Below are 21,251 nucleotides of genomic sequence, written 5' to 3' on the forward strand. Positions count from 1 at the left end.
CTTGTTGGTTCAACAAAATCCGTATACTTTATTGGGACTAAATTCAAAAAATCTGTCCACTTAAACTTGACGTTGTTCCGTGAATTTGGCTCTTCAATTTATAGACCCTCTTTCTGTAACATTTACTTGAAAACTGCACTATTTCTCGTGTCAGCACTAAGATAGGATTGTGGACTTTTCTCACGGACCTGGAGACAGGCTACTCTTTCACCCGCTCATGTCTGGGATTGTGTTTTCTTTTGTTTTGTGTACCCTAATTCTTTAGGGATAGGTAAAAATTGACATACTCGGAAGCTTATCAAATTTATGGTCAATACCTAATTTAGTTGAACAAAATTTCAAAGGAAGTAAAGAGACTCGAATTTTGGGCCTTTTCCGACATTAGAAGGAGAAATATAACTATTTAGGTAAATTGATATTGTTTCTCAACTTATTCACCTAAACAGATAATTTAATTCGAGTGTGAGGTTTCTATTCTTGAAAATTGCCAAATGTGATTTAAGAACTCCTACTAAAAATAGTCAAGTGTGAACAATCACTATCATAGTAGAGAGGTTGTGGGTTTCCATTCATGCGTTCTGGGTTAGGTTCGAATCTTTGTGTAGAATTATAATTTTTTTTAGGAATTGTTATTGACATTTCAAATTTCTCATTCTACACTCCAAACTTTCTATATTTAGAAAGAAAAATATATTTGTGAGGAGTGTAGAATGAGATTTTTGGAGTGTCAATAACACTTCCCTTTTTTTTATTTCATTGATTCACAATAGTACAAATATATATTAGTCAATTGACTTGGAGTACAAGTAGTCCTAAGCCCACAGAGATTTACAAAACCTAGCCCTTATACTAACAGCCATCGTTTGGAACGAAAAAATGAAGTGTGGCTTGGAAAGGTCTTTGGTGAGAATATCCGCTAGTTGATCAATCGAAGGAATGAACTAAACTTTGTGAGTGCCTAACTTTACATGAACAAAATGATTATCAAGCTCAATGGGCTTCATTCGAGCATGAAACACCGGATTAGCAGCTATGTAGTTGATACTCAAATCCTCACAAACAAAAAGATATTAGTTTCGAATTTTCCTCTTATCCTTGATAATAGTAGGGTAGTGCTATTCACACACAACCTTATTAACTTTTGTCCATTGATCTTCTTCAATTCTTCCGAATCGACGGCCGAAAATTAAAAGGAGTGTGTTAGAAGTAAAAATAGGTATGTGGATACTAAATAGCACCATCCTAATAGTAAATTAAAAAAAAAAATCTTATCACTTATGGAAATATTATTTTTGGTCCACACAAGTCATAACACTAGCAAGTGACAACTCAACTTGTTTGTTCTATTCTCTTTCTAATCAGAGTGGATTGGACGTGCACTGGATTTTGTTGTCGTTACTTTGGTTACATCCCATTCCCGTCTCTTGATGTAGAACAAATGGCCAAATGAATTGAAGATGAAATGAAGTAAAGAAAGACAAAGGAATACAACGGGAATTTCTAAATTTGGTGCCTGAGTTCCAATTTGGGCTCACTATGCCTTCCCAAAATGAAAACAACATCCTAGTTCAAACACATTGCTTTGCAACGATGAACGAGGGATTTTAGCCATTCTAGGCCATTTAGGCTTCCAAAAATGCATTTTAACTTCTGTAATAAAAATCAAACTTTTCGTTTCCCGTCCAATTATTGTCGTTGTTTGTTCCAAAAAATCTTGACCCTTTCCAAGACTAAGTTTATATCTTTATAAGCGTTTGCTCCCAATGTAAACTCAACATTCAACAATTAATCAAAATACCTTTGAGATCTCTCTCTAAACTGGTGCTCTAAAACTTTGTTCTTCAAGAAATCACGCTTGTAATTTTTTATAGTTTCGTGTTGCTTCAGGACTAGTGTGGAATCACATGTGATTTATCAAATAACTATATATCAAAATCTAACTCTTTAAAAACCCATGATGAGTCAATATAATGTTATATATTTTACCCTATTCTTAGTATAATTTGATAATTATTTTGGTAGAATTTTGATAACTTGCTTTATATTTTTAATGTAGGACATTCGAATTCCTCTGGAGCAAAATGTGACCAAACGGACGAATTTTGGAGTGATTCAAATTGGAAGACGTTCATGTGTCTCTTGGCTTGTTCGTGGCAAAATTTGGGATTTTTCTACAAAGCGGTTATTTTCTGACGATTTATTAAAGAAGCAGTGTGCGTTGTTGAAAAGTGATGGTTATGGGCTTGAATTGCGTTTTTGGAGCCCAAGATGACCTCGGATGGGTTTGTGGCTATCTGAAGAAGTGTTCAGAATAGTTCAAGCTTTAAATCCAACTATATTGGGCCAGTTGTGGAGCTGTTAGGATTATGTTTCCTAATTTATTTCAATTCATTAGGTTTCCTAGTCTTATTCTAAGACTTTTTACTAGGAGGATTTTATTTAGAGTAGTATAAATAAGCCTTTTGGCCGGCCCTAGGGTTCTTCTTCTATGTATGCAAGATTGGAGAGAACAATTTAGGCAGAGCTTAGAGATTTTCATTCTTTTTCTATTTCAATAAAGACTTTGTCATTTTATTATGAGTATGCGTAGCTAATTTTCTTTTGCTAGGGTGAAGGCTTGAGCCTTAGCATGAATATGTAGTTTTTATTTAATTGTTTATGATATTATGCATGCATGCTTTGAATTATTATTAATCACTGTGCTTTAAATTGTCTTTGGTCTTAATGATTCACAACCATTAGGATGTTTAGATAAGTAATCGGATGCAATTTGATCAAAATGCCACCGGGGAATTGAGTATTACTTCTTGTGATTAATAGTTGTAATTTCACCTATGGCGAATGCCATGTTTTAGGGGTTGCATGGTTTTTCAAAGGGTTTTCACAAAGCGTAATGAATCATGCATGTTTATATTTGATCTGAATGCCGCATACGGATTGCATGTTTGATATATGTTCTAACTGGAAAGCCACAAGTAGAATACACATTAGGAAAACCTAATCTTCAAAGTTGCATGGATAATTCATAAGTAATTAATAAATCTACTTAGGATTGTTAAGGAGATGACGGAACCCTAGTGCTTTTCCAAATTTGTTTCTCAAAACCTTTTCCTTTTGATTTGTTTCATTTTTAATTGGTTATTAGTTGCTTTCCCTAAATTACTTTTATTAAAATTCGTTTTTATTACTTTTAAATTCAAAATCAACCTTTTCCGATCTTTGTTTGCAAATAATCAACTAAGATTTTGGTTTTGCATTAATTGTTTTAAATAATCCCAGCGGAAAACGACCTTACTTAAGCCGTTTATACTACAACTACCTTATTCTCTTACAAGTATTTTGTGTGATTTTAATCTCTTTGTGCGGGTACCTATAAATCCTATCAACCCACAAAATATTAGTCCACAATACATCGGGTGTAGCTACAATGCTATGTATCATTCAATGCTACACGTGTTTTGACCGTTAAATTTAATCTCCGCGATTGTTTAGATCTTCTATTTTCGATCTCCGCCATTCATTTTCCGTATCATTCAATACGGTGAAGTATTAAAAATCCAATCCAACAACCAAGTCGAAGTAAGTAACTAGGGAAGCTGGAATAGTAGCCTACAAGGCTCTCAAATATAAAAGCAGTAATCAGAGTGTCGAATTCCTACTAACTTAAAGATACAAAGTCTAATTTCTGGAAGGTCATATAATATAACATTCACTTTCCATCATTCAGTGGATACATTTCACTTGTTCTTGGTTCTAATCTGCTTAAACTTATTGCCATGATTCCTGATTAATTTATATCTTCATATCATCTACGCATCGGTGAAAGATGTTATATACAGTTGCTCATCTACCTTACCGGCATGTATGCTATGGAAAAGGAACACCCGAGCGGAAAACCTGAACTTGTTCGCCACAAACCATCACTCAGCTGCACCTTCAATGTTCTTTGCTCCAGGTCTGACGATCTCCGCTAAAGTTTCCAGCATTCGAAGAATGGGATTCATTAACTTCAATTTGTACAGCACCAACGTTTTCATTGGTTTCCAGTGCCATTAAGCTTCCCACTGATCCCTCCACCCTACCATATGCATTAGACTTCACATTGCCAACTTCATCATCTTTCTTACTGGTACTTCTAGGATTAGAGCCTTTCGCGAGCTTGGCAGTTGCTTCCGATACAACACTTTCAGTTTCGGAACCAGTTGCTGCCACTTCTCGCTTGTTTGCATCTAAATTATCGGTTAAAGAGAGAGTCGTATTGGAACCTGACTGCAGATCCTTGGATTTGGGGCTTAGAAAAGCTTCCAAGTGCCTTTGGCCAGAAGCTTGACTTGCATCGCGATATAACTTTGGCAGCATCTCTGTTCCATTGAGAGAATCAGCGGTTTCAACCAGTGTCCCCGTTGAATCATTACTCAGTTTTAGTTCCTCAACTGTTTTGACTGATGAATATGTTCGAACGTCCAGATTACCACTTTCTTCACTACGCACAGCATTTTTAGCTGCCCCGACAACTTTAAAGTCGAGGATACGATTGGTTTCAATTTCTCTCTCGACTTCAATCTTTTCCGCCTTATATACCTCTTCTTCCTTCACTTTTCGCAAGCTTCCAATTTCAATTTCAGTGCTTAAAGTTTGGATGTTCTGCTTCACAGCACCGGACGCATCATCAGCCTTGTAATGTTCCTCTCTGATCTCTTCAGTGTTCCTTGTATCTTCACTCCGGGATTGATCATCTAACAATTTGAGATTCTCCCCATCATCCCCCTTGTCATCATCACTTTCTTGTTCCTCACTCTCCTCTTCCCTCTCCGTATCTTCTTCATCAATTAAATCCTCGACCCCCTCAGACTCTTCCTCGGCTCTCTCCAAATCATGTCCGTCTATTTCATCCAATTTAATCTCGTCCATCTCTTCTTCAGAATCTTCTTTCTCCTTCTGCCTTCCTATATCCAAGGAAGTTTCATCCACTCGGGGATATAGGTCGCGCCTCCCAAGTTTTATTTTTGCATTCCCGTCCTGCATCTTTCCTGATATCGTTCCAGAGCTCTCTACATATGCTTTCTTGTCATGGGAGTTCTTGAGTTGGTACAGCAACCAGATGCAAATGGCAAGCAACAGAGATATCTGAACGGCATGCTTCACCTTGAAGCCTTTTGACCTCTGGTTCCTACTCGGCGATTGCTTCAACATCGTTGATGTCTAAAATATGTATAAGCTCTACCAATCTGTATGAAGGAAAGTAAGAACGATAAGTGCATAACCACGAAGCAATCAAGAGTAAACCGAATGACACATACTTTAATATGTCTAAATTGTAAGATTCAGAACCACGCTTTGCAAACCAAATAGTTAGCGGGTTGAAAAAAAGAATCTCCTAGTGTTCTGCCGACAGGCAAAAACAATAGTGAGAAAAGTAATCAAACTCACTGTGCTCACAAATATAACCAAACTTTGTCGGCACGTAAAAACTATTAGTAACAGACTTTTATTTAGTATTCAGCACACGAAAGCGGAGTTAAAAGTAGAATATCGTTCGAATAAAATTAAAAAACATACTTAGCACAGCGAATAGTAAATGCGGAAGATATCGAATCTGCAGACAGAAAACACAGCTGAAAACAATAAACAAGAACCAAATCTAATTCCAATTTCAAGCATATCATATTACCACTGAATGCAAACAGAAACAGCATCATTTATTAGAAATTGCAACAACCCCCGTTGGAAAGAAAAACAACATACATTAGTGGGATTTCAATGTTCACAGCAATCCACAAGGCCAAAGTTCTCACTTGAAAGCTGAGTGGCTAAATTTGAGAAAAAATGAAAAGGGTTTTGAGCATTGGAACTGGCTTCATCTTCCTTACACAGATAGGGAGCTGTACCAATTGAGAAATATTCCTTGTGTTTTAGTTACCGACCCTTTTCTTTGTTTTTTTTTTTTCTGTTGAAATATGTGGTTGGAAAGGAGAGGGGGACAAGGGGTAGTTGGGGGGTGTGCATAATGTGTCCTCCTCCATAACGCCGAGGGAAAATCCAAACTCACGCACAACATTTTCAGGTCGAGTGATCGAGGTGACAGATTATACTTTTACACAGAGAGAGAGAGAGAGACAGAGAGAGACAGAGAGGACAAAAGCATTTAAATAAACTTTGGACTCGCTGACAGTGTGATGGAGAGGACAAAAGCATTTAAATAAACTTTGGACTCTGCCGGGTTGCTCACTGTATTCTCATTTTTATTCGGAGAAAGTTTTGCATGCAACATGAGGATTTGCATGCTACAAATATCACGATGATATTTTGTGTCAATAATATAAGAATATAAAAATAATAATAATAAATATTTTTGTATTATTAATATGAAGTGTCACCGTAGTGATGTACCCATGATATGCAATAAGCATCACGCATATAATATATCTTATGAGACTCCATCATATTTTGATTTCACGTAATCACGAGAATAATTTACATAGAACAAGTACATTGCTATAGTGATATCCTATGCTAATGAAATAAAAACAAGTACAACTTTCTATCTACATACAGGTGTATTTACCATGTAAGTTGTTCTTCCTAGTAACGCACGATTTTACTATGTGTGAGAGCTATCCTAAGTGCCTAATCAAGGAGTACTACGGAATATCTTCATTATAAAGGAGAATAATACGTCAAATACGACATGCAAAAACACCTTCAATTACATAAACAATTTGTTATGCATTTTCTGCCTCTTTTCTCTCAAAATTCGCAAACATGTTTAATCTATCGTGATTAGTCGCATGATGAGAGACTATGTACTTTTGTAGACATTTGGTGACATCCAAAAGTCTTTGCAAGCAGATCGTTGGTGGATTTGAATTTGATCAAATGTAAGTGAGCCAATTTGGTTGCTGATTGAAAGTTACAATAATAAAAAAACTGAATGGTGTTGCAAGTGATCTTTTATCATAATGGTGAAAAGGTATTAAACTCTTGCATTACAATGAACAATCCACAACTTACTCCCCTTTCTTTTTCTTTTCTTTTTTTTTTTTTTTTTTTTTTTTTTTGGGGGGGGGGGCTAAAGCCTGTGGTATCCCACACTTCAAAAGGAAAGGTATTAAACTCTTGCATTACAACGAACAATCCACAACTTACTCCCTTTCTTTTTTTTTTTTTTTGGGGGGGGGGGGGCTAAAGCCTGTGGTATCCCACACTTCAAAGAATAGGACTAATCCTCAATGATGCACGAAAAGACTACACACATTTCGGCCACTCGTGACCACAATCAAATGGCACACATTCTTCCAAAACCTTCAACCAAGGCACCACTTGTGTTACAAATCTCTGGGACAAGTAGCACAATTTTCCTTATAAACAAATATTCTCACATTGCACTCTTTTATTTTAATTTAATTTTTTTGTTTATTTATAGAAATTTCAATAGACAAAGGCAGCTAAGATGGCAACCCACATTTTCAGCATTCTGCTAACCCAAGGAATGAGGTTACTGTTTTTTTTTCAATTGCCAAATCCCACACTCCAAATGGTAGGATTAATCCCAAGTGGGGCCCGAAAAGGCTCCTAACCACAACCAACGTCTTCCCAAAATTTTCACCCAAAGAATCACCCTTGTTTTTGGAACCTAAGACCAAAGAACATACCTGACTTTGAATTCTACCGCATTTCCACCGAACCACTTGCCTGGTTCAAAGTAAGGCAAATGTCGGGAAAGATACCATATATTCTTCCTATGAAATGAAATGACGTATATACAAACAATTAACGAAGCTTCTAGCCCCTTTCCTAGCAACTTGCCTTATCCCTTGGAGGCCCCAAGTTGGAGCGTCCATTACATTCCTTTTTCATACTCTGCTATAGTTCTTCGACGGAATGAGAAACATATTAAAAAGGAACAGGAAGGCAACACACTTAGCCAAGAGGAACATAAAGCCAAACCCCTCAAAGACATCAACCTAACAAGCTAACTAGTCTTGCGACCGAAAACAAACAAACTAGTCTTTATAGTTAGGAGGCATATTTGAACTTCGAAGATAAGCGCAAAGGACGAGAAATGAAGGGATCATGCTAATCGAAAACAATTATACTGATATTTTTACGAGTTTAACTCTGCTTGATCAAAACTTCTACTCAAGAGGGGCAAACTTTAGGAAAAGAGAAGACCAACAGAGAAACTAATATTCCAAAATATTTGGGTCCACGAAGTAGTGTCGGTAAGCAACATAGGCAACGTTACAGAGCAGATCGCCAATGTTACTCAGATATCTGGGCGATTTGAATAATTATCGATTCAGTTATCTTAAACAAAAACCAATTGTAAAACTCAAATCAAGTCACTTACAGCCTGCATAACTGTTTCATGGAGTGACAGCGGCAGTAGATAGTTTTAAAATGCTTCAAATAACACACTGGCAGTAACTATCTTGCTTCTGCAAAGCCCAAAATTTGATCTTGGCCGTTGAGCAGATGCGGCTTGAAAATCTAACAGTAGCAATCCAAGTTGTCAGGTAAATAATCAAAATAGTAGCGAAAATAAAGGCAAGGAACCTAGGGTGTGTCGAAAGTATAATACCATCCATATGAAAATAAATCATTGAAAGTCAGAAAAGACGTATACTTGCACAAGTACCTTAAATTTGCAACAGGTCATATCCCAACTGGTGTGGGATTTATAGATCACAAAAACATAAGGAGTTTCGCTGCAGATACTTCTCTTAACTCTCTTCATCTACAAGAATGGTTGATTCATTTCCAATCCCAAGGTCCGTCAAAGTTGCCATTTCATCATCAAGCAATAATGGCAGAGGAGAACCCTGACAATTTAGGTAAATAAATATTTAACGCAGGAGCAAGAAAGTGATCATACTGGCAATAGATTTTGAATTTTTTTGAGCAATGTAGCATGAAATTTTTCAGCTTGAATTATAAATCAGTGGAAGTAGCAACTGGTACATGCATATTACTTTATACTGAGGGTAATTGAGAGTTTCTCTCTTTTGGTTCTAAATATGCTTGTGTATTAGAGTGCTTCATTATTGTTAACGACAAATGTCTCTTTCTCTCTAACAGGGAAGAATGTTCGAGAGTTTTGACAATTTTTCTCTCTATCAAAAGCAACCAGTAGGAATGACAGTCTGATGACATACTATTCTCCGCAATAGGAACTTATCAATCTTCTATAAATCAATAATGACAGAAGATATATTGTGTAATAAGGAGGGCAAACCTTTTCTTCAAGAAACAATTTCAGCTTGATAGACTTCAGCCTGAAAAAGCTTTCACAAAGAACTTTCAACTTTCCAACCTAAAAAAATGTAGAGTTTTAAGGATACATCCAACAAGACAGGTAATTTAGAGAGAGAGAGAGAGCGAGCATGTGGGACTATTAACTGTTGTGGCGCCTGGCAGTTTCTTCACCAATGATGGTTTCTCACCAATAGATGCTCCCACACATTTGAGAGTAATAGCTGCATAAATTTAAAAATCGGTTTGAATATCATGATTGCTAGTCCACGAAAGAAGAGAATAAAAAGTTATAATTTTCCTACACAGAAGTCCTGAAGACATTTTCTGAGGGCCTGCTGTTCCAACCAGTGGCTTTTCATCCTCAATTCCATGAAAAACCTTAAGCTCCACAAACCTGTAACAAAGCATAGGTTTATGAGAAGCGAAGGACTTAACTATTGATTCAAATATCAAGGAATAAGCATTCTTGGTGGTAAAGAATAATGGCATTAATGTCCCAAACCCAAGGCACTTGAATGCACGTATTCAAGGGGGCAGATGAATATCTTGTTGAAAGAGAGATTAGAAAGCGGAGAGATTGGAAAGCAAAGAAATTGGAGTGATTGGGAAAATTGTATTCGCATTCATTCAATTGATTCTGTACAATGAGTATATATATGGTTAAATACAAGAGACCAAATGATGCTGACTCATCATGAAAACAGCTGTAGCAAACTATCCAAAAACCATAACAACATTACAGTACACCCGGTCAATTAAGAAGTTTGGATAATTCAATGGCGTTTGAATTCACAATATCAAAAGACATCCAAAACCAGTCAGTTATGGTAATCCAAAACACTGAAACTCACAATGCAAGCAACAATTGCACAAGAAGTAATATGAGTCCACATAAACTGATATAGCCATTTTGCAAGCAACAATGCTCTTGCACAAGAAGTAAAGGATCTCAGGAACAACATAGAACAGAACAAAGGATCTCAGGAACAACATAGAACAGAACAAATAATTAGGACGCCACTCATGATCTTTTTTTCTTTTAAAACAGAATGTATAAAAGACTTAAAAGAGAACAAGATACCTGGGATGAAGCCACTGGATATCTTTGGTATTTCCTTGCATTTTTGACATAACTAATCGAACATACCTGCACTCCAAAATAATTACAGTTTAAAGAAAAGTAATTCACATATGAATAAATTGCTTTGCACATAGCTTACTGGGGTCCACTGATAACTAAATCATCTATTCCACAATCACCATCAAGACATCATAATTTTTTGAACCAGGATTTTAGTGAATGCTACCCTCCAATAACAACTTACTATACTCCTAAAACTATTGTAATTTTGTAACTGTAAGTTATGCAGTTTATGATCCCTTATCAGCTATCACCAATGTGTGCAGAGTACAATCGAAACTATATTAAGTTACTAACTGACTGTTTTAGTCAACTTTAAAAAAACAAAAGTAATCCACGCCTTTATGATGAAGATAAATATTCAGTCCGAGGCTCTCAGAAAGTTATGAATCACTGAATACAATAAATAGAACTGACATGCAGAGAGCCTGAACAGGTCCTGACGGCTAAAGAAGCAATCTCCTATCATGAATATGCAGGAAACCTACAGTTCTACATGAAAGTGTGCATTACTGGTGTAACAAAAGCTGAAGGTGACATGAGAAGAATGAGACATACCGAATCTCTGACTCTTTTCTTTCACGAGGACTTACCTGAAAGATATGTTAGACAATCATATCAGATTATTGTATATGCGAAGAAGAAAATCTGCAGCACTACTTCAAGGTCTACCTCACTCCCATTCAGCATTTCAACTTTAGCTAAACGGGCGACCAAAACAAATCTTGGGATACCATCTTGTCCAGGATCGGCCACTGGATTGTCAGAGAGCCTGATATCCTTTGGAAACAGAAAAATAAGCAAACCAGAAAATATGATGAGATAGGAAAGTAGTCAAATTACCCATAACTTAGATTTGTGCGAATTATCTTATGTCAAAGATCAAGAGGAGAAGCAGATTGATTTTACTAACACAAACTCCAATGAAAGAAAACCAGTAATTGATATGAACTAAAAAGTTGCCCATGTTGAAATACATGCACATCTAGGAGTCGTACCTCTCCCGTGTCTCCCCTTTGTTAAGTGTGAGGTTGTGAGTTCAACTCCTAAAAGAATAGGTAGTTGAACCCAACCTAAAGGGAGTATGTTAAGTTGTTCCTATTATTTTTAGTAAAAAATACGACTTTTCTCTTTGGTAGTAAACTTCAAATATTAGGCTCAAGTGGCATGTGAGGAGCAAGAGAAGAAACAATCCTACTATGGCAGCACATAGCTATTTCCTTTTTTTTCCCCTCAACCTGGTGTAGACCGACCTTGAGTATAAACTAAATACCAATCAAAAGAACCCAATATCTGTACATGGAAATTGAAGGACTTTGGAGGATATAGAATGGTAATGTAGCTAGAGGACATGGAATGAGTAGTAATGTATGTATAATCTACGGTGGCTCATTTTAATTCAATAAAGCGAGCACATGCAGGACCAGTTTCAATTTATATTGCAGAAAATGTGCAGCATGCATCTCTGTGAAAGTCACCAGGTCTAATAACACAAATGATGATTGTTCTCATACAAAATCTTACCACTAGTTGTGGGAATGAGTTTAGCGAGTCAACAGAAGCAAGATCCTCAATATTGTTGCCTCCTGAAGCATATAATGAATCAGCAATAAATCACTACATGAAGGTTGCATGAGTGCTATAGAAAAGTTGTGATAAGTTACCAAGAAGAAGGCAACGCAAATTTTGAAATGGCTTATGGTTTTTGTCGGGTGATTCATAACCATTTAGCAGTTCATGCATCAAGCCATCATCAGGATAAAAGACTCGGTTCAAATTGTTATTGCTCAAATGAAGCTGCTCCAAGCTGGATGAAGAAACCACTTTGTGAAAATTGTAAAGAAAATATGGCAACATCAGAACTGAGGAACATTTTGCCCTTGTAGATCTTTTTCTACTTAAAGCTCTATATTCCTCTAGTCTACCAATGAATATAGGTAGCATCGTGTGTGTGTGTGTATGTGTGTGTGTGTGGGGTTAGGATCTAGGGACAAACGCTTTTGATACACGTTTTTGTCTTACCTCAAAGATCATGTCTACTAAAAGTACCAAAATTCAAAATCATATGACCGTTGGATTAAATTTAGTGTGTCTTTGTAGAACCGTCTAATTTTTTGCAAGGATGATCCATGAACGAAGTACCAAAATATAGACCGTTCAGATCATTGAAATACATTACAAAGTAAGCCCTATAAAATGGGTGTCGAAAGCATGTCTCCACAAATCCTAACCCCACCCCCCCCCCCCAAAAACCCCACACACACATACATATTTTTCCAGAGGTTAATAACCTGAACTAGAATATTTACATATCCGGCCAACAGTTGTGAGATAGAGGTTTAATGCTTTCTTGGCAGCCTCTACATTACACCTGAACCACTTTTTTCAAGTTTAAGGACTGTACCCGCTCAGCCACCAGAAGATGACTTGTCCTATTATGATGTGGAGTGAGGAACTAGCCCAGCTAACCCCAAAGTAGCTCTTGCATAAACTTTTACTAAAAGGGGATCCTCGAAAAGATGTACATAAATCTATATTTCTCAAGGGGTGTGCTATCCGCTCACCCCTTTTTACTTCTCACACACCCCTTGTTAATTTTTGTCCGTTGATCTTCTTCAATTAATCCGATCCGACAGCCGAAAACCAAAAAGGTGTGGGAGAAGTAAAAAGGGGTGTGTGGATATCACACCCCTTTATCAATCACAAAGCCAAGACATCCTCAAACCTACCTTAAGTCTATATTCTTCATTTGTCAGAACCCGGACCAACCTAAGATTCATTCTCAACCCCAATCCCCCCAATTTTAATATACTTACTGTTGAGGAAGAAACAAGAAATTCTTACTAACCATTTTAGATGGGAAAGTTTCAAGATTTCGTTCCAATCAGCTATACAGTTGTCTTCCAGATTCAGAAGCCGCAAGTGATCAAATCCTTGAACTGCATAAGATGATGCAGGCTGGCAGATAAAGGAATCCAAAAGCAGAGTAATACAGTCAAAATGCATTGAGTTGTTTGAAATTTAAATAAACACAGTAATATAAAATATATATGCAATTAAGGAGAAAAGCTCTTGTAAAAGAAAAAAAATTGAAACCCCTAAATTTTTTAGGAGAAACAAAATGAATTACTGGCTTAAGATGAACCTACCATGGCATCTTTTCCATTCCTCTTTACAGATTTACCTATTCATTCATAACTTACCATTTCTATTTGATAAAGATTTAACAAGTATTTTATGCTTGATTCGAATTTTGCAAAGCCTGACTGAGCTTGTAATGTATTCAAACGTTTTTTTCATTTTGGTTTTCTTTTCAACTTTTACATTCTGAAAATAGCAGTGTCACATCATACACTATTCTCAGCTAGCTGATACTCAGTGAGTCAGTATACATACATACATCCTTGCATCTATACATACATACATACATATACATACATACATACATATATATATATATATATGCATGTATGTATGTGTGTGTGTGTGTGTGTGTGTGTGTATGTGTGTGTATAAATATATATATTTCAAAAAATCACCTGTAGGTGATTTTTCCTCTATACATAGTTATATATATATATATAACATAATTATAACACTCGTAAAGGATATGACAGCAACATAAAATACATGTATAATAACTTTTCTTTTTGTGCTTTAGATCAAGCTATTAAATGAACATAAAACAAGCATCAAGAGTTCAGATGGCATACCTCTATGGTGCTTATTTTATTCCCCATAAGATGTAGTTCTTCAATTTCTGGCAAAGAGTGTTTAAGTATTTCAACCTGTGACATTGCACAGACGATATGTAGCTATTGACATAGAAAAGCCAGTAGTAAAAATAAAAACAATAAGAGAAGGAATAGTAAAAGGAGAAATAAACTCAAAAAGGCACCTGGGTCCAGTTTATGCCAATGTTGTTTAACACTAAAATGCGAATACATTTTAAATGTGGCAACCCAACAATATCTTGTGCCATTGAATTGTAAGATAAATTGAGGGCAAAAAGATCTGGCAACTGTTCACAGATCGTGCTAACATCCTGCAAGCAAAGATTAACTCAAATACAGTAGGTTAGCCCGGGGCAACTTAAGAAACAAATCTTTTAAAGAAAATACATGCATGCAAACATATACACCAGGGAAAGTCTATTAAGTGAGACTGGAAAAGCGTACTAACAACCACGCACATGATCCAACAACAAATTGGCTGATTATCGAAAGAACTTAATAACAAGTCACTCAAATCAGTATAATTGCATTAAATGTATCTGTAAACAAACAAGTTGTATCCTCTTTTCAAAAGAATGTGCTTGCACACCAGAACTGATTTCCATTAAGGGGTAAAAGAAAGCTGGATTTGCATGATATTTTGCATATACCTTCCAATCTGAAATTAGATTTCCAGTCAAGTCAAGCTCCTTCAAATCTGCAATAAAAGCATAAACATCTTTCCAGTAAGTCTACATCTGTTGACGCACCCGCAAAGACAAGTATTCAGTCTGATTGTTTATTAGATTCTATTAAGAAAGAACAACTTAAGAAGATGGGACCAGGCTGGAACAAGAAACATATGGCAAACGGTAATAGGTGCGTGTGTATGGAATATTTCTAGGGAGGAAATAAATGCAAACCATCCGATCACAAGCCAATTTTAGAGAACCACTCATAAATCATGAAATAATTGGGACAAGGGTGGAACTGGAATAACCGGAAATGATGTATTTAGTTGTGGTGACCCTAAACACATAGGACTATTTCAAACCGAAAAACTAAAGCATATATTTTTGTGGAGCTCATATCTCAACCAAAAACAAACTTCCATTTGATTTCATAAGTAATTGGTCAACCAGTTAACCCTACAGTTTTGGGCTCCAAGGCTCCACAACTAATGCATTCGGATAAAGTATAGTTCTCACTGGATTGAATCGTTAGGTTCACAGTGGATACAACTAAAACTTACTTGGAACATTAGTACGAATATCACACGGGTCTCCAGGAGAGCTAACACCCAGAAAAGATACAGATGCACTCGTCAACTCCTCTAATCGACTTAGCTTGTCTTGAATTTTGTCTTTTCCAACAAGTTGAACATTGACACGCTTGTTGCTCGATGAAAGGACATACATTTCATCTACAACATAACAAGGAACAAAATAATCAGACAGAATTTCGACAGTATCTGTGAATGCTACCCATTTCGAGCAAACGGCACATAGCAAACATTGTCTCATTACCTATCATATCAACTAAAAATTCGTACTTGCAAAAATCGAGGGATGTTATACGAGTTAACAACTAATGTAATAGCATTAGCCGCTGTTTTCGGAGCAACGGAACAAGTGAGAAACGAAACTGATGAAAAAGAGACATACCCTCTTCTTCTTGAGTGGTGTCACCTCGGTATCGGAGCTGGATAGCTTGCAGCAACGTAATGCCAGAGCTGAGATTCTGGGACCGAACAAAGGACCCGGATCGTTCGGAGGTTGCCTGGAAGTAACGAACCCCGTTGATGGAGCCATCGTGCTTGCCCTCTCCGCTGTCCCAATCGACTCCGACCCATGTGCCCGAATAGCCTTGGACAGGCCCCAAGTACCTGACAGTCCCAATTCGACGGGGATCGCCCGCTGAGTGGACTCGCTGCCCGAGTCTGAAATCGGGCATTTTCTTGTCTTTGTTTTTTTTGCAATGTGTTGTGTTTGTAATCGATCTCGATTTCAATTTTGATACTTGTCTGTCAATGGCTATTCGCTGTTTGGTTTCTAGGAAAGTGAGGAAAAGTGAGGGAAAGTTGAATATCAGGTCCTCGACAAACCAACAAAGTATAAATTTTTATAATTTTATTAAGTAATCGAAATACGAATACATAACTTCCGGCCCCCGGAAGAAATACGACTACTTGACCTAAAAGGTTACATTGTAAATGACTTCTTTTATGAACAAATGTAAGCACTACATGAAAACTAAAGCAAAACCTAAATCTTTAACGGGCAAAAAACTCTTATATTATTGGTCCACAAGAAAACCTTAAATACTAATAAAATAAATAACCAATTTCCAACAAACTCATGGCGACACATCATGAGTTTGTCTACAAACAAATGCGGATACAAGCTTCGTTAGGCGAACACTGCAAAACAAGCGAGCGAGCAAGTAAACAAGCGAGTGAGCAATTCAAGCGAGTAAACAAGTGACCAATTCTAGCAAATAGGCAATCCAACTTATAATCAAGTACACAACGTCACTCGAACAGTCACTGTATAAGCACTCGAGGGATCATAATTGACTTTTTAATAAAAAAGTGTAGACTTCAACCAAACAATGTAGGCATAGTCCAACAGTAAGCCCATGTGGGCCTCAGTCATAACCAAATCAAGTGTCTTATTTTCCTCATTTTTCTTTCCCTTATCCTTTTTTTTTTGGAGAAACTTGAAATGCATTCCACAACAAGGCAAAAGCCAAAGTACAACAGCAAAGCCATAAAAGGCTAACAAGATTAACAAAATAAACAGGAGTAGAGAACACAAGGAGACGCTGACACGCCCGACCCCGATATCCTCTAGACACCAGGGTAGGCATGTGCTGGGCGACACCCAAAGGTAATGAAGCCATACTAACATGCATGAGAACTATGAAGAAAGAACAAACATAAATAAAACTTGTAAATTTAACTATAATGAATATGCAATTGTGGAACGTGTTCAAAGCATATAGCTAAACTAGAACATTGAAGAAGGAATAATATACAAATGTACGAACAAAGGAAATGGGTCCCACATCGAGAGGACTTGAAGCTACCGATACGGGAGTGCCTTGATGCCAGAATTGTACGCCTCGATTATAAGTTCTGAGGGGTGTAAAACAAAACATGAGTGGACCAATTTATATATATGTAATACTAAAACAGTTAACCTCCAGTTTAAAAAACTCATATAGCATAATAAGTAATAAGTTATTCGAAAACCCTAGCATTTAGTAAAACATATATCATATATAATGTGCTTAGTAGTAGTATCTCAAAGGCATATATATATATATATATATATATATATATATATATATATATCCCAAAGGCTCTTCATCTTCCGCCCGTAGGCATATATAAATATCTTCCTTCTTCATTCGCCCGAAGGCCCTACATCACCCGACCGAAGCCATTCATAAGTATCATTAGCCCATAGGTCTTACATCATCCGACCGAAGCCATTTAATAATATCATTCGCCCGTAGGCATATATATAAGCATAGAAAATCATGAACATAATATTTCCAACATATATCTCATCGGAGCTCAATAGCTCAAACATCATATCATAAATCATATTCATAGTATATAATCATAAATCTTCCAAAGTACTTAAATCTGATAAAGCATGATATTTCAATAATCATAAATCCAATTTACTCATAAACGTTTCTTAAAACATAATCATAAAATCATACTTTTCATGTATGCATTTCTAGTAGTAAAATAATGCATTTTGGAAGGGGTCTACTCATAGATATTCCGTCATCGAGGAGCTATGCAACTAGCGAGGACGAAAACGCCACAAACAAATGCACCTAAGCACATAAAGGGGCCGATTAATAAAACTAAGGGGGGACCTGGTCCCCCCACGCGCCGCCACACACACTGCCACTGGGCATTGCCCCGGGAGGCCACGCGCCACCACACCCACCACCATATGCCGAGTAGAGTCACCGAAAAGTTGGCCGGAAAAGTCGTCGGCTCCGCCGTGGACAACGGAGACGCGCGTGCTCCACGCTCCAACCATGGAACTGGGTATTTAACTCGGGTCGGGTCGAATCCAGGTTGGATCCTGTTTAGATCTGGGTTCTAGGTTGCTGGGTTGGGCCTGGTTTATTGAGTGGGGCCTAGGTTAAAGGGTTGAGCCCAGTTTCTGGGTTTGGGCTCGAAGCTAGGTTTTGGGCTAGGTTCGGATCCGGTTTTGGTTTCGGGTCAAGTCAACCCGATTTCAGGCTGTGGGTTCGGTCAGAAACTAAGCAACATTTCTCGAGCTCCGTTCAAGCTCATTTCTACACCATTTGCAATGATTCAAAAGCCAAAATGAAGCTTAAGATGACAGGAAGAGATTCGTACCAATTTGGAGCCGTGTCATGGTCGGAGTTGGTCAAAAAATGGCCTGCAAGTCACAGCATTCCTCCCCGGAATCTGGGGAAGTTTCCCCGAGTTGTTTTTTGTGTCCAACAGCCACCTAAACTACTCAAAATCAGCCCAAATTCACTTTTAAACCCAAACCAAAAGATTCTAAGGCTTATCTACATTGAGGGTTAGCCAAAGAAGGAAGTGAATAGTGGCACAGCCACGGTGCAGCGAGATACAGGGAAGTTGAGGGTGTCATTCCTTCATTCCATGTTTCGCGAAACTTGCAGGGCCAAAGGGTGATGGTGGTGAATGGTTCGTTGTCGTCGTCATATGGGCATGTGTGTGGTGCTCGGGGGAGGGGAAGGTGCAGAGACGAAGCTAAGAGGAAAGAAAAGAGAGAAAGAGATAAGAGTGTTATGAGATTCTCGAGGAAAGATGTGAGGAAAGAAAGGAGAAATGAAAGGGAAAATGGGCCGGGGGACCAAATTGTAAGGGTAGGCCCTACATGGTACACCAATTAAGACCCAAAAGCAACATAACAAAATATCTCCCAACCAAAGTGAAATTACAACTTTACCCTTGTTCCAAAATCTGTAAAATTAGAGACGGGTTGTTACAGATGCCAACGCTATAAACCAAGCGTCATTCCCTACTCCAACAAACTGCCTAAGAAGGAGAACATGGTAATCCATCATTGTTTAAGATTCTAACCAACAAAGATGGTGGTCTGTCAAGCCAACATTCCTCGCTCATCTATGTACCATTATAGGTTGCGACAAGATGTACCACTTCATTCCCTAACCTTGGCAGCCAAAACTAGTTGCAAATTTGGAAAGATTTTCCAATATCCAAAATACGATTGATAATGGGAAAAATCTTCCAGCTACAATTTTCTTTTCCTTCATTAAGAGACGAAGTTATTTGTTTTGAGTCAAACTCCACAATTATGCAAGGATAATTCCTTTGCTTTGTACTTAGACAACCTTGAAGCACTGCCATAGCCTTCACCATCTAGCATTCGAAGCACGTACTTCCTTTCTTTCAATGCTCTAACATCTTCCTTGTGAGTCTCTAATCACAATTCCCACATATCCTTTGTTTCTCTTGGGTTTCCAACTTGCATCAACGTTCACTTTTATCATTTAAGAAGTGTGAGGAGACCAGGGTGTCACTCGCCTTTGATTTTCCATTCTCGAGGATTGCTGGTCACTAATCAAATCATTCGCCTTTCAGAAAATCGTGCTTGCACAAGTGATAACATGAATGGTTTGAGAAGGAGATGGACTTTGATGATTAAAAATAGCTTTACACCGAGCTTTCTATATATGCCAATACGTGAAAGACATTAATGTTATAGCTCTCTTCTTATCCTTTTTTGTTGCATAGTTCTTTTTAGCATTTTCACCAACCAAGCATTGATATTTGTCACAGAACATCTATCAATCTTGTAACCAAGCGGACTTCCAAACCAAACTAGCTATACCCATAGACACGCAAGGAGCATGTGCTCCGTTATCTCCTCATATTCATTCACTACAAGAAAAATGAGCTTTGGGTACAAAATAAAGGGCACAATTGAGAATTTTGTGTCAGTTTGACCACCAAAAAGCTTAAACAATTCTCATTCCATAGAGGGCACCATCTATTGTGCCCAATGTTAAAAAAAGCAGACACAAAACAGTAATGGGCACGGAAATCGTGTCGAGTGGGATCACATGACAACTTTTTTACTGAAAACGGGCACAAAAAATATTTTGTGTCTATAAAAATTATTTGTCAAAGGCACTATATGTTCTCTCTCGTTTGTCTTTACCTCCACTAGCACACCAATAATTAAAATTTATAAAATTGTGGTAAATAATGGTATGAAGCTGTTTATTACCGTGCAATATTTTAGCCTCAAAATAAGTTAGCAATAATGTTGTTCAAATTTGTTTTTCCCAAAAGCTGAACCTCAGATCTCTCACTTACAAGTAAAGAAGAATACCACTACACCATAGTACTAAGTGACATGTTTTAGATTTACAAAGGATCATTTCCAGGTGCAATGAATGTTTGTTAGATTCGTATCTTTTTGAATTGCTTTTTGGATTGTTATCTTCTTGCAGGTTTGTTTTTTATACTTGGTGATATGGTTTTTGGTTTTAAAGTCCTACCTGCAGTGACACATAACCAACAATTGTGCCCTTAGGGTTGGTCTCTGTGCAAAAGTTAGTTGGTCTTCAGATAGACAAATGAGTTAATAATTGTAGATTCCTTTTTATGACACTAATGATAGAAATTGTGTCCACTAAATATTAATAAATAATAAATCACTCTACTTCTCATTGGGTCTTCAAATAGAGAATATATTTTAATAATTATAAATTCCTCTTTTCTGACACAAATGTTAGAAATTGTGTCCAGTAAATATTAATAAATAATAAATACTCTATAGCAAAAGAATATGTTGGCACAATTATGGATTTGTGCCTTTATTCTACTATAAAACGTCCACACACTCCCTTACTAATTTGTATATGGAAATTAAGAAGGTTGCTTCATACACATATGTTTCTTTTGAATTTGAGCAAGTTCTACATCATTGACAATGGCGGACAGGCGACGTCGTGGAGTTAGAATTGGAACTGAATCTCCAGCATCACATTCGTATATTGCTTCCAACATTACAACAGAAAATTCCACAACGAATCCTCCAGTTCAACGTCCACGACAACCTGTTAATGCCGGGCGCATGCCTCGTCCT

General features: G+C 37.2%; 1 protein-coding gene across 1 annotated transcript; it reads right to left on the reverse strand.

The window, feature by feature from the left end:
* Positions 1-8,168: 8,168 nt before the first annotated feature.
* Positions 8,169-16,156, reverse strand: LOC103947954 (tubulin-folding cofactor E). The gene is made up of 16 exons (XM_048583186.1): positions 15,774-16,156; positions 15,362-15,532; positions 14,781-14,827; positions 14,295-14,441; positions 14,110-14,184; positions 13,245-13,354; positions 12,061-12,203; positions 11,921-11,982; positions 11,069-11,176; positions 10,955-10,989; positions 10,337-10,402; positions 9,558-9,649; positions 9,400-9,476; positions 9,236-9,313; positions 8,639-8,822; positions 8,169-8,490 (listed from the first exon to the last, which is right to left on the reverse strand). Exons 1-15 carry the CDS (start codon positions 16,060-16,062, stop codon positions 8,724-8,726), a joined length of 1,599 nt encoding a protein of 532 aa, XP_048439143.1. The 5' UTR covers positions 16,063-16,156; the 3' UTR covers positions 8,169-8,490; positions 8,639-8,723.
* Between the last annotated feature and the right edge of the window lie 5,095 nt (positions 16,157-21,251).

This window comes from the organism of the source record quoted next, unplaced genomic scaffold (assembly GCF_019419815.1).
Source record: "Pyrus x bretschneideri cultivar Hongxiangsu unplaced genomic scaffold, Pyrus_bretschneideri_v1 Contig2, whole genome shotgun sequence".
Classification (NCBI taxonomy): Eukaryota; Viridiplantae; Streptophyta; class Magnoliopsida; order Rosales; family Rosaceae; genus Pyrus; species Pyrus x bretschneideri.